Source organism: Halictus rubicundus, chromosome 10 (genome assembly GCF_050948215.1).
Source record: "Halictus rubicundus isolate RS-2024b chromosome 10, iyHalRubi1_principal, whole genome shotgun sequence".
In the NCBI taxonomy this organism is placed as follows: domain Eukaryota; kingdom Metazoa; phylum Arthropoda; class Insecta; order Hymenoptera; family Halictidae; genus Halictus; species Halictus rubicundus.
In genome coordinates this window covers 12,996,398-13,010,887 of record NC_135158.1, presented here as the reverse complement: position 1 = coordinate 13,010,887, position 14,490 = coordinate 12,996,398, and the positions used below count along the sequence as shown (strand labels likewise).

General features: G+C 51.9%; 1 protein-coding gene across 5 annotated transcripts in view; it reads right to left on the bottom strand.

Moving 5' to 3' along the window:
• Window positions 1–136: 136 nt before the first annotated feature.
• The window catches only part of Eip93f (Ecdysone-induced protein 93F), a 37,302-nt gene continuing 22,948 nt past the window's right edge, over window positions 137–14,490 (bottom strand). For 4 of the 5 annotated variants that reach the window (XM_076795647.1, XM_076795652.1, XM_076795648.1 and 1 more), the window contains 5 exons: window positions 13,813–13,892; window positions 9,749–10,172; window positions 6,244–6,484; window positions 4,380–5,286; window positions 137–4,091 (listed from right to left, as the gene is read on the bottom strand). In XM_076795647.1, coding sequence (XP_076651762.1) covers window positions 2,696–4,091; window positions 4,380–5,286; window positions 6,244–6,484; window positions 9,749–10,172; window positions 13,813–13,892 — 3,048 coding nt within the window. In that variant the 3' untranslated portion in view covers window positions 137–2,695. The remainder of the gene's footprint in view (window positions 4,092–4,379; window positions 5,287–6,243; window positions 6,485–9,748; window positions 10,173–13,812; window positions 13,893–14,490) is intronic. The other variant, XM_076795651.1, reaches the window with a different exon arrangement.

Below are 14,490 nucleotides of genomic sequence, written 5' to 3'. Positions count from 1 at the left end.
CCGACCGACCCGAGAGGCGGCGGCGATCGTCGTCGTCTCGAGTCGTCGCGTCGTCGCGTCGGTCGTAGAAAAGTCGAAAAAGGAAACGGAAAACTGGTGTCTGTTCGTGATCGTGATCCTGATCTCATGGTTTTTCTCTTTCTTTCTTTCTTTTTATTACCTCCTGCGACACGGGGTTTCGGATATTTTCGGGAACGGAAAAAGCGTGTCTCCGGTTTGTATGTTTTCCACGCGAAGAAAGTATGTATGCTACGAATGCCGGCCGGTTGTCGGTCCGCTTCTCTTTTCCTCTACGCGATAGAAAATTTGTGTTCGTATCAAAACGTGGGCGTTAATCGTCGCGCGTAAGAAAATATTCAGCACTTCGGTAAAAGACAAATAACCGAGAGTAGTCGAGAGCAAGCGCGCGTCTACACAGTATAATCCTTTGTTTAATCCCCCTCCCCCCTCCCCCCAAACCCGAAATTCCTTATAAATATATGTGTCTGCTTCCTTTATTTTTTTTTTTGCCCTCCCTAGTCGTTCGTCGTTCGGTCCCTCCGACGACACTGTTTTTTTTCTCGCCGAGGAACCGTTGGATCTTCGTCGATGATTAGGATACGGATCGGAAATGCAAAGCTTGACGAGTGGGACCTGTTCTTTTCTAGCATCAGTTATTTCTTTCTTATCATTTCGTCTCTTTCCTTTTCTATTCTTTTCTTTTCTATTCAGCGTTTCGATTCATTTCGTTTCGTTTCGTTTCGTTTCGTTTCGTTTGCAGAGAAAGGCGACGCGAATTTTTCGAAATTTCTCATCGACGAAGATTCTCTCTTACACCCCCCCCCCACCTTCCCCCCAATCATGTTTCCCAAGCAACTTCGTGCTCCCTTCCATCATTCTTTCTTCCCCTCTTTTGTAATCCGTCTAACGTGCGCGACCCGTTTCAGACGTGGGACGCGTTTCTATTCGAACGCCAGCCTCGAAATAACCGAGATTAGAGAAATATTGTCGCCTTATGAAAAAACGTCACCTATTACGCGCGCCAACAAAAGTCTTGGCCTCGTTCCTCGTTTCGCATTTACGTTCGTAATGACCAAAAATATATGTATATATATATATATAATATATCATTCCTTATATAATTATGTTGCTCCTTACGAGTTAAGTAATGTTAATAGTGTAGGTAATAAGTTTGCATTTTTTTTTGTTTAGGTAGTTTTACATCGATAGAGGAAAAAAATACGTTGTTGTTGTTGTTGTTGTTGTTGCTGTGGTTCATGTTTGTTTGTTTGTTTTATGTTTTGTATAGTTAAGATTCTTGTCGTGTGTCGGCATTACTTCAGTTTTGCTTGGTTGCTTGCTCGTGTGCTCGCACGATTTGCGGAGAAAGAGTCTAGCATACAATAATATAGGCGACCGACGTGTTTCGCGCGCGTAGTCGGCCAGTCAACCCTCGCGGAAATTTGATCGCGCGCGCGCGCGCACTCCTACCCAACCCGTGTGTCAGTGTCTTGTTCCTGTTTCTATTATTCCCTATCTAGATTTTTGTCTATCCTCCATTACGGAAACGTGCGTGCACGCGCGGACTCGTTCACACGTGTTGCTCGAGATCTCACGTGTTTCCCCGGTTTTCCATGGTGTCCCGCCTCGGTAGAGTCCATCGGCCCTGTCCGAGGCGGTCAGAAGCGTTCGTGTGAGTGTGCGCAAATGTGTATCGTCGTACCGGTGTCCCCGTAGAAATGTGTCAGAGTGTATGGGTGTCGATGCGTCGACGTGTATCGTGTGTAGGTAGGTGTTACGAGCGAACGTTGGATACAATAGCATCGCATCGTGCCATGTACGCGTTTCTCGCGTTTTCTTCGAATCGAAATATAGCCATAGTCGAAAGGGTTCCTTCCGGTGCGACCCACCGTCAGCTGGACGGTGATCGACTGCCGGATACGTGTAACTGATGGAATCGCAGTGGGTTCACGGGGTGGTTGGCGTTTGGTTGGTTGGTTGGTTGGTTGGTTTTCTTTTTCTTTTTTTTTTTGTTTTGTTGGTTCGGTTGTTCGGGTAGCCGCTTACGCGTTCTTTTTCTCGTGTCTATACTCGTTCGCTTGTTCCGTGCTCGTTTTTCGTTTCCTGTTTTGAACTTTGTCTCGGGCGACGACGTTCAAAACCGGAGCATATACGTGTATATACACCTCCGATGCAAAAGGGCAGGGTCAGGATATCCGGGGCTGCTACCGTTTCGTGCCACGTTTCGCGCTCCTGTGTCGTGCGTTCCTCGGCCTCCGTGCACGCTCCACGGAGAACGCGGCTTGCCATTCACGCCCCTCACCTTGAAACGGTCGCGTTCGCTTTCATAGCCGAACCGACCAAGTGTCGTGCTCTGCTCGATTTCCGGTTCTTTGTTCGGTACATTCGTTCGTTTCGCTCATTCGCTCGCTCGGTACCCTATCTACGTGTACGTGTACGTTTTTCGGTGGTCGCGTTCAGTTGGTCGTCGCGTGAAAACACACGAGAGGAGGGTGGCGTGAACGGGCAAGCAGCATCCTCCGCGATACGTCGTACGTGGCGCCTCGAGGCCGATGCGAAACGTGTCGCAGCATCGGCCGGGATTCGGCTAACCGTATATACAGACGCGTATATACGACGGACCGTTCGCCGTTTCGTATTTCTCTCGTTTACTCTATACTTTGTTTTGTTACTGATCAACGATACCGACTTTTCTCTACTGCTCGACGGTGTCTTCCATACCGATGACGGGACCGCGTTGCTCGGCCGACTGCTGGCTGTTGGTCTGCTCGCCGGATCTGTTGCTCCCGGAGTTGTAGCCCCGCTGCAGTTGCACAACCAGTCCGCTCACCGCAGCAAACTCTTTCTGTTGCGTAGGTTGCTGTTGCTGCTGCTGCTGTTGTTGTTGCTGCTGCTGTTGTTGCTGAGTCTTCTGGCTCGAATGATCTACTATAAGCTTACTATCACAGGCACTTTTTTTGTCAGTTGATACGGCGTAGAGCAAGTCCGGGTAGTGATTCAGCTGCGACTGCGACGACGGCTGCTGTTGCGACGATTGCTGCGACGTCGACGACGACGACGACGACTGCTGTTGCTGGCCGCCGCCGCTCGTCAGAGGCTTTCGATCGCGATCCTCCTGACCGCCGTTGTGGACCTCGCGCTCCCTGCTGCTGCGATCGGCCCTCGAGTCGCGAGCACTGTCCTCGTCCCTGCTCCCGGCCCTCGAGACCGAGAGAGGCGTTGGCGGAGAGGCGAGACGGTCGCTGGCGTCGTCGCCGCGACACCTATCCGACGGTGACGGACTCAGGTCGACGGTGGGCACGCGTTCCGGCCTTTCCGGGACTGGTCTTCCCGCCGCCGATGGTCCCCTGTAGCTCTCGTCCTCGCTGCTGTCCTGGGCCAGCCGAGGCACCGGCGTTCTCCTCGAGTTTCTGCACAGCTGATCGATCAACGCTTTACTCCTCATCGTTTCCGGGAGTTGTTGCTGCGACGACGATGCAGACTGGTTGCCCCTCGTCTCGGTGATCGCCCTCTGGTCCCTTGGGATTCCCGTCTCCAGACTAGACCTGATCAGGCTGTCCAGGAAACTGCCGTTCGCCGCCGAGCCGTCGTACAAACCCTCGGTCGCCTCGCGTGCCGCCTTCGACATCGGCGTGCTCCGGGAGTTTGAGGTTCCCGGCGACGACTCCGTGGTTGCTGTCGACGCGCCGATACCGTCCCTATCCCTCTGAGGATGCTGTTGCTGTTGCTGTTGCACCATCGCCGCGCTCCTCTGCTGTTCCTGCAACCCACGCATCCTGCTCGTCGCGAAGTACTGCTCCGGCAGGATCGTCGGTACGTTCGGCGCCCCGGCCATGAACGGCGACGGCATGAACGGCGTCGGGTTCCAAAAGTTGAACGGCCCGAACGGCAAGTGAGGCATGCCCTCCATGAACGGCGGCATCTTCAGCCCGTTCGGTCCCGCGATACCCGCCGGCGGCGTGAACGGCTTCTGCGGCTTCAGTTGCGGCTTCTTGTCCGCGGTGCCGGGCCGCATGTTCGCGGCCGCCGCTGCCGCCGCCGCCGCCGCCACTGCCGTCTCCTTCGTCTTGTCGTCCGTCTGCTTCTGGTCCCTGCAACGGAATCGATCTCGATAGTACGCTACGGACACTGGGGAGCCTACAAGATGGTATCGTATCCGGATAATAAGAATTGTATTGTGAGTTCCCATTGTTAAGGGGAACTCGGCATCGAGAGTAGCCAAATTGTGATCAGCTCCTAGGTTGGACTCGATCTACGACAGACGGTGAGCCGATAAGTAGGATACGAGATGGTACAACCCAGGTGCTGGTCAAATTCGACTACCCTCCGCTATCGATTTCACCTCAAGAGAAATGCAATTCTTAGACGTTGCGTCGTACCTCTTTCTTGGCCTCATGAGGTGTCGTTCCTTGACTTTGTACTCGAGGGTGGAGTGTGGCACTCCGTAGTAGCTGCCCGCGCGATGCACACTCATCTCGCCGCGCTGCACGGCCCTGACAGCCTCGACCAGGCTGTCCCTGTCGTAGTTTCGGTACTTGCCGCGCTTCGGTCTGGTACCCTTGCCGCCGGTGGCTGGTTTCGGTTTGTTCGCGTCCTGGGACTGTTGGGGCTTGGGCTGCGACTGGGACTGTTGCGTTGCGGGCTGCGGCGGCGTGTACCGGCCCCGTTTGAACGGACTCGGGTCCGTCATGATCGTCTGCTGGGGCTGTACGACGCCGCTCGGTTGGCAGCCGGTGAGTCCGGCGGCCGCCGGCACCTGCTGGCCCTCCTGGAACTTGACGCTGATGCTCTTGGCGATCACGTCGCGGAAGTTGACGGCCACCGTCTTCCCCACGAGCGAGTTGGTCGGGCTGCTGGTGCCGGAGAACGCCGGGCTCGCCCTCTCGAGGAGGCCCGGGCTCGAGGCAGCGGTGGCGAATCCCTGCGCGAACGCCGCGGAGGTCGGCTCGCCGTTCTTGCTCGAGCAGCCCGGCGTGCTCGCGGGCTTGTAGGACGGAATCTTTAGAATCGCTCGGCCCTGGGCGCTGTCGCTCGCCTCCTCCTCGATGTTCGGGTTGAAGTCGTCGTTCGTGATCGGGCCTCGTTGCTGTTGCTGCTGCGTCTGCGACGCCGTACCGCCCGAGGCCTGCGAGTGCGACGAGTGCTGCGAATGCGACTGCTGCTGGTGATGAAACTGCTGGTGACACGGCTGCGACTGGTCCCCGTTTACGCTCTTGTTTAGCCTCTTGTCCTCGCTCATCAGCCGCCTCATCACCTCCGGGATACGGTAGTCCTGCGTCTCCATGCCTGCAGCACATACATCAATTCGCACACACGGTTTTCTCTCCTTCGATTCCTCCCGGTTCGTCTCGGTGCGTTCGCGTTCGCGTTCGCGCCTACCAGCATTTGTCTTAATCCCGGATTAGCCCCCCGAGAACCGTTTAAGCTACTTAGAGCCAAGTTCCGCTCAGAAGGTGGAAAAAGTGTCACCGACCCGTCGACCGGGGCCTGGCTTCTATCGATTTCCGAAGACCTAGCGCGACTCTCGTAATACACTTTTCGACTTTCGCCTCGGCCCTTCGCGTAGGCTAGCTGCCCAGTCAGCGAACCAAACGGTCTGCCGTCTATCCGGAGCAACCCAAATCCCTGGCACCGACAGACACGCAGACTTTCTCTCCTCGTCGCGCCGCGCGCTATTTCGGTCCCAAACACGGCAACAAACACCATCGATGCTTACTCCTTTCAATGGTGTTTGAAATTGGCAAGGACACCCCCAGATTATATTGTACTGGGAGAAGCTACGAGAGTGTCTTCAAGTCAAGTTTGAAATATTTTTGAATATTAGTTCTTAACACGTTGACTGCCATGTGACGGAATTATTTGTCCAGGTTTTAATACGAATGTTTACGCTGATATGTTCATTGTACCAAATTCGATTAGGGTCTGTAAAATGGAAGAATGTTGGAGGACTACTCGATATCATACGTTTGATTTTTTTCAATTTTTATTTCATTGAATAACTTGCATTGATTTTATGGAATTTTTGTGGTTTCTAGTTTGGCAATCAAAGTGTTAAAGGGTGTCCACCTTTGTTTACTCCGTTGAAATAATTCGAAAATTAGAATTAGATATTACAAACTAATTTCAGTGAGAGAGCATCCCTTTTAGCTTTCGCCGTTTTGGGTAGCGAAATGGTTGACGGTGCGTCGAATTTTAGAGGGACCGGGATCGAGAAGCGACCCCGAAGAGCCTCGGTTAGCTCACCTTTGAACGGTGCAGCCGCCGCGAGCATCTTCTGAATGTACGGGCCGATGTTCGCGTGTTCCAGGCCTGGCCACTCCGTTCCCATTTCCTGTCCCCGTTGCAGCAGACTCCTCAGGGAGTCCCCGCCGCCGCCTTCGAGGGCGGAGAACCTGACAAGATCTTCGAAAGACAACAACGGCTTCAGCAGCGCCTTCTCGACTTCTTTCTCCTCTTCCGCTCCGGACAGTTCCTTGTCGTCCACCTGTTAAGAATATTCCTTTCTAGCGTTTTCTGCACACCGTGACACGGTGGGGAAGAAACTTCTCGGTTACGGATTAATCTTTTGGCAACGATATCCTCTCGAGGAAAGTCGTTCTCCGATATCATCATCATCATATCATATCATATCATAACATATCATATCATATCATATCATATCACTCTCTTTCTCTCTCCCTCTCTCCCCCCGGAATAAATAGTTGAGACGACAATGTGTCAAATCGCGGTTATGCGACGCGATATGTAACAAGATTTCGTCGAGAGGCGTTTTCTACAGTGTTTTTTCGTTTCTTTTTGTTTCTTTTTTGTTTTTTAATATTTTTTGGTATGCGTGTGTCTGTGTTTGTAACAGTGTCGGTTGTCCATGTAAGAAGTAAGTAAAACAGTTTTTGACGTCGTCGTAATGCGGAATGATGACCAGAAGCGTCATGCAGGAATACTTGTCGGAGATATAACACAGTTCGCAAAAAGTAAGAAGCGTTACGTGGAACAAAAACGAAAAAATTAGACAAACACGAAAACGCTGCTGCTGTTCTTCGCCCGGTAAGCCGTTACAGCCCGGTGTGACACGTGTCCCGTCGATCTCAAAGAGATATAGGCAAGATCGGAAAATTGAGAACCAGCTCTCGAGTATGCGAGTAAGTATTTCGAGTATTCTACGACGCTCTCCCAAATGACGAGCAAGACACGAGAGAACCCGTCGCGTCGCGATTGCGGCGGCGGCGGCGGCTACACACCAATGCACACTTACCTCGCAAAGAGAAAACGATTCGACAGTAGCATGCAGTCAAAACCAAACAAACGATCTACCAACAAAACTAAACTATCTGCTGCGCTTCTCCTAAATGACACCAGGCAGAGACAAAAAATTAACGATCGAACAGTCGGTCGAAGACCAATTTCCCCAGCAACAAAGATCGATCCGAGTGGGCAATTGTGTTCGAGAGCTCGTTCGGGAAAATCGGTCCTCGGCAGGCTCCGAACGTGCATCGTTTCTTGCCAAAAAAAGCCACGTCACCCGTGAGCATGCCTTGACAAAACGTCACAGTTATACGTCGTGCCCTGTTTATACCCGGCGGTTTCTTTCTACCCCGAAGTGATCGATCGATCGTTATCGAAGACGCGCGGCGCGGCGCGACGGCCCCCGTCTGCTACGGCTCTACTACGGCTACGGAAACAGACATGATCGAGAGGATGCACGGTGTCGAGGTCGCAAAAAGCGTACTATTGTATCGTGACAGCGAAAATTCGAGGGTCCACGGCCCATCGCGGGTTCGAGAGGATCGCGATTGCTCGCGATCGTCCCGACAACTTACCTCGAGTCTCGCAACCTCGCCAAGACCGACCGGCCGTGTGTTAAACTACAAATAGTGAGATAAAAAAAAGTTAAACAGCCCATGCAGATAAACATTCGACACACTACTGAGCATCACGGCGATCGGTGAAGAATCGCGCGTGAACCGACACTCTATTCCTTTTTACCCTAAGCACGTCCTTCTTCGTCACTCTCTCAGTTCGCTTTCTCATTTCTCTTCCTCTTCCTGGTTCTTCCTCTCTATCCGGTTGACTCTCCGCCGGGAATAATCCGACGACGATCACGAGAAAGGTAATCGGCAAACGTTCTCGACGGTTTGCGAGCGATCGGTCCACGCGAGTTCTACGATCACCGTGGCAGAGGTATGTTTTGGGGAAGCTCCATTCGTTCTTCCTAACCAAAACCACACTTAGAAACAAATGGGCGGCATCTTTTCAATTATCGGACTAGCGCTATTGTCTCTCTTCCTCGACTGCACCGGGACCCGTTACCCTGCTATTCCCGAGACTCGATATTCTCGCATCGTTTCAGATACACACTGTCTCTATACCCTTTAACCCTCGGACAGCGGTCCGTTCTTATATCGTTCACGATGCTTGGGATCACTGCTTTATCCATCAATTGTTTAAAACATATTTTCGAAGGTGTTTCTCGCGAGTACGATCTCGCGAGCAACAGCTGTTCATCTCATTAACTTTACAACTACCGAGCCCTACCGAGTACATTCCTTTATAAGTAATAACAACAGAATCGAAGTCATTCAGATCTCGTAGGACCTTTATGGTAACATGTACTCAAACAAATTTTTCGATAACTTCACGAGTTGTAGAAGAACAAACCTGAAATCTGTAATTACGACGAACTCGGTGGTTCTAGAACTAATTCCTCAAAAACTGAGCAATTGAATTTTGATAGTCTTAGTCAAAATAGATCGGGGCTCCGCCGTCGGAGGGCTAAAACCACGGTAACTTCTCGAAACTTGAACCAAACGATTCGAGCTCCTCGCAGAAGCTAGGATTCATTTAATTAGGTAACGCGTAGAAAGGAAATTCGCCTTCCAAAACTTGTTCTGAAGTTTCTATCTTCTCGAAGAGTGTCGGGTCCTCTGGTCTAATTTTTCAAAGATCATTCTGTTTTGAAGGGTGGTTAATCGATTGCCCCGAGTCACTGTGAACCGCGATCAATGGCACGAGACGCGACAGCTTTCCAAAACGAAACGAAACGCGAACGAAACCGTCCGGACAGATATCGAGGCGACCCGGTACTTATCGACGCTTCTATCGGATTATCGTTTGAATCGCGCGGACGGAAAAGAAGAAACCGGTGGAGGGGTGGAGGGAGGGGGAGGGGCGGTGGTAACGGAAATTCTCCGAAGCTACGGACGAATCCTCGTACGCCGATACGTCGGCGATACGATTATCGGACATCGAATGTAAAACAGCATTTCGAGCGTGACGACTGGGAGGGGAGGGGAGGGGAGGGGAGGGGGTACGTAGTAACCGAGAGACGAAACTAGTGCCAGAAGAAGCGTGGTCTCGAAACGAACCCTACACCCAACCCCTAAACGCTCTCCGCAGTTCGATACTGGTCGTTCCGTTATCTACTTTCGATCCTCGTCTTTGCCAATTCTCAATTCTCTCTGGGAACGTACACGTTTCCCCGGATTTTCCCCGGGAGCGTTGCAACGCGTTTGGTGACATCGCCCCGAGATCGAGGGTATCATAATAAAGTATCGGACAAAAATGTAATATCTCGTATCTCGTCACGCTTCGTTTCCCTTTCTCTCCATCTCTTTCGCTCTTTCACTCTCAGATTCAACATTCTCTCTCTCTCTCTCTCTGACACACACACACACACACTCTTATTTCTGGACATTCTGTACATTCTCACAGACGTTCTCTTTTTCTCTCTTGTTCTGTCCCCAAAACCTACCTCGTCCACTTGCGGGGGCGGAGTGGTCGCGGAGGCGTTTTGGGTCGTATTTGGTGGTGTTGTAGTAGTAGTAGTAGTAGTTGTGGTGGTGGTGGTGATGGTGGTGGTGGTGGTGGCTGGGGCGCCGGGCTCGTGAGGGTGTGAGTGGGTGCTAGTCAGGGACGCGTCCCTTTCGCGCTCCATCGCAAGCTTGTAGACCTTGTTGCGCAGGGTGCTACGCGGTATTCCGTAGATGACCGCCGCCCTTCTCGTGCCGAGCTTGCCGCTCTGGATGTCCCTGAGGGCGGCTTGCAGCTCCTCCTCGGTGTAGGCCCTCCGGCCACCCCCGGCACCCACCACGGGGACACCACCGACGCCTGCCGCAGCTGCTGCCGCCGTCACGGCCACCGGCCCGGTCATACGCGGTTTCGCGCGGTAACACGAACTGCAACACACCCCATTTGCCACCTCACTATCCATCCTGTCCCCTATTCCCAACCCCCAAACCTCGAACACCTCGCAAACCATCGCTAGGATCTCGGGAGTTGGCATAAAGCCACCTTTGGTCCCTTTATTGGTCATGCAACCACCACCAGAGTTGGGCAACAGTTATTTTTATTCGTCACTCGCGAATAACTTATTGGTCCCGATCGGTGTCGCTAATCGATAGGCCCAACTCTGTTGACCACCTAGTGACGAAGACAGCGTGAATAATGTCCCGAAGTTCGGGACCGCATCCGTGCCAACTTCCTAGCTTCCAACGATAGTTTCTTCAAGGGTCCGAGGATGCATTCACGAAGCTAGCTTGCGCCCGGAAGCTTCCATGAATAACAGACGCTAGAACCTTCTGGTGATGCACCGACGAATTACGCAGACTAGAAGCAGGGACACCGATTGCTCCCTGGGGCACTGTTCTAGCTAGAGAGCCACAATCTATCGGTCCCTTAGGTTAGAGGCGTGGTTTCTCAGAGGACTGTAGGCTTCTCAGGAGCATATGCTTCTCACGAATAGAGGTTTCTCAGAAGCATAGGCTTCTCAGGAGCGTAGCCTTCGGCAGGGCCGTAAGCTTCTCAGAAGCCTAGATATCCCTTTACCGTATGTCCTAATCGAATATCGCACGCATTGTCAGTGAACAGAACGGTATCTTGCTCGTTTATTCACGCGAAAGAAATCCGAGGAGTTTTCAGGAGTGTCCCGTCTAAAAATCTGGAATCCTCCGTTCCCTACTGCCCTCGAGTTCAACGTCGGAGTAGTACTCTCCAGAAGCGGAGAGTTCCCATGTTTATTATGCGTTATGCGCGCGGTTATCGCAACAAGTATCGATCGGACTGCTCAAAGGTCCGGTAATTGCTCGGCTATCGGACAATATCGTGGCTGTTCGCGAAGCCCATCGGCCAAGAGAGTTCGGTTGGCTTAGTTTTCGCGTGCGGCTCGCGGTTGCTCACGTGTAGAGATGTCGGTGGAGCAGGGCCACGTGGCCGGAGCGGTACGCGCACGTGTTCCGCACGAGAAGCGAATCGATCCGACACAGTGTCTCTCGTTAACACTTTGATCTGCGGCGTGCGCGCGGGCTGCGTCACAGCGAATTCCGGCTACGAAATTAGACAAGTCACTGCCACGCGGTGGAGGGACATCGACGGATTCGTTGCGTAACGCGAAAAGAGAGAGAGAGAGAGAGAGAGAGAGAGAGAGAGAGAGAGAGCTTTCCCGGACATGTTCGATTTATAACCCGCTGGGAAACTTGAGGGGAGTCGCGAGGCGGTTTGCGGAACGATATGTACCGCGGGATTAGTTGTTTATTTCGAGAATTCGTGGTCGTTAGGCTGCGCGAGCCGCTCGAACACCACCAGCGACACGCTCCCGTGGTCGAGCCGCGGCAATTCGCCCCGCTGTGCCCACGATAAGATTAACCGAACGAATTTGTCGTACAAAGAATTCTCCCACTCCCGATCGGTGGCTCGCAGGAACTCCGGCTCCCCTAACGAGTTCGTCGACCTATCCCGCCGCTGATAAAACCGTAAGAAAATTACCAAGATGGATAGAACCAAAGATACCCGATTCGACGGTTTAATAAACCGCGCGCGAGAACTCTGCGCGGGTCATTTACAGGTGACAATTTGTGACACGGGTACTTGTGAATTCTTTGACAACCCCGCGGCCGATCGTTCATCGAATTCGAATTCTCTCTGAGCCCACGGTCGCGGAAAATTTGTTCGCGAAATTTCGAGCTTCCAATTTCGACTTTGCCGGCGCGGTTTCGACGGCGGGCTATCTTATCAGTAATTACGGTGGCGCGCCTGCGCGAACGCGATCCTTCTCGCTCGACGCGCTCGCGACGCCGTACGACACCAGCGAGGTACATACTTTGCGCTTTAGATGTGTCAGGAGGTGCAGATTACGGTGGACTAATAATAGACGACGATAAAAATTTGACGCGCAAAATGCTCTCCGCGGGGAAAACAGCGAAAACACGAGGGCAACGTACGGACACGCTCCGCGACTTTGACTTCGCGCTTGTTCTTCTTCTCTCTCCTCCTTTTTCCTTCATTCTCTCTCTCTCTCTCTCTCTCTCTCTCTCTCACGTTCTCTCTGTTCGCGCGTTCGACCGTTTGTTTTTCGCGAATCGCTACGGTTTATCTCGCGTGTCGCTATCCGGGGCCGATTTCGAAACCGTTGAACTTGGGAAAATCGGCGCGACCGAGGAGAACTTCCGATTTCTCTTCCGTTGATCTTCGATCGACTTTCACGGCCGATTCGAGTTTCACTTTGCAATTTTCGAGCCACCCTTTGGAACGAGCGCGATCCCCCGAGCCGATACAGCGATTTCGTTCGGCGAACAGGCGGATAAAGGTTCGCGGGAGCGCGAATTCCCCCGAAACGATTAACGCCGAGATAATGCGTGCGCGCGCGCGCCTGCTCGCGCTCCTCCACCGTGTTTCATCGTTCCAACGGTGTACACGATGTGCTCCGGCCGAACGTCGTCCACCACCGACGGAACAAAAAGAGAAGACACGCGCGCGGCCTGCAGACTTTCGCGGTAAATTCATAACGAGTGGCTCGCCGGAACAATGGGACGATCGCCGGAAAAATCTGCCGGCAGACTGCACGCGCGGGGAGAACTTTTTAATTACCGGGTTCCCGCGGCTCTGTTCCATCTACTCGCTAATACAACTTTTGCATAATGGCAAAGTAACCGAGGCCGCGGGCCGCCCGATCGTCGAAACGACGGAGTCGCTTCGCCGCCTGTGGAACGCGATCAGCCTACGGTTCGCTTCGCTGTCCGCCGAATTGCCCGCTTCAAACCGCCAGGAATGCAAACACCTGTGCCGGAGGTGTAAAACGAGTCGCGCGATAACGCCCGGCGGAATCGACGAGCCAGACGTCCCGCTAGCGCCGAGCACAGTTTCATAACCCTTCCGAGTACTGTAACGAACATAAACATCTTCAAACTGTGTAAGGCAGAAATAAAATATAAATCATCGCTTTTAAGGAACGGGAGGAATGCTAGCAAATCGATCAGTAGACTGCGGGTTTTATGCATCTATGACAAAAACGAGTGTGATTTAAAACCGTTGGCACGTTAAGAAAGAAAATGAATTTCTATTTGACTCGAGTTTGCTGCAACTCGGAGAGAAAATGTTTATTCTGCATTAAGATCCGCTGTCCAGTGATGTGTATTTTGCAAGTCTAACGCAATGTAGGACCCTATTTTTATTATACTTCTTAGTAGATTTATTACCGAGGATTAACTTCCACTTGGTTCTAGTCTCTGATAGTTAGGCGATTGCCAGCTTGACCCGTATTGCGCTTCAAATATGCTTCTATACGCTAATAACTCTGACGTCCCCCATTCGAGCAAGAGGTTTGATCCTCTATTATTCCACAACGTTTTTAATATTGGTATCGATTCGACGAGAACCACCGTTAAATAAATCGAGTTAACGCACTTTTAAAGTTCACCGATTGTCCATTCAAAAGCTAACCGGACGTTGACGTACGGTTATTACAAGCGGTTTTCGTCGGTGCATCTCGAGATCGGTTCGCCACACAGCTCTGCAGTTGTACACGAATATTCGGTTACTTACTTAAAGATACTCTTGGGGTCGATACCTGCCGGCATCCTTAGAGGTATTTTCTGTTGCTCCAAAAGGGATATGTTGTTGTCCTGTGACAGAAAAAGATACGTTTCAATCGATACCGTGCGGATCCGTTTCGTTCCACGCGACAGATAACATGCGTTCCTCTTTCTCGGACCGTAATCGTTGCACGTTTCGAGGGCGAACAGAAATACATATGTGGACAGACGACTGCTACGTATGTGAGTTTGTGTGTGTGTATGTGTGTGCAATTTTGATGATTCTCGACACATAGACATAACAGGACACAGACACAGAGGTGGGGGAGAAGAAGAGAACGAAAAAGGAGGAGGAGCAGAGGTGCGAAACCTTTCTTCCACGCGAGGGCTCTGAAGCTGCGAGTACGCTGGCATGTAACTTGCGACATTTTCTTGCGAGAGTGACTTGCAGAAGCGTGCACACTCGCCTGCAAGTATTGTAAATATATTATACAGTTCCCACTGTTAAGACTTTCGGGTGTAAGCCGTGTCCTGGGAGGGAATTCTTTTCCCAACGTTCCGCAAGCATTGCAGCTACCGTCATCAGGGTGTCTTCGACTTAACGGCGAGGAAGCTTAAAATCTGTTACTAGAAATCTGAGCTCAACTTGCTGGCCGCTATCTCAGAGGCGTTTACACGTGTCACGAGA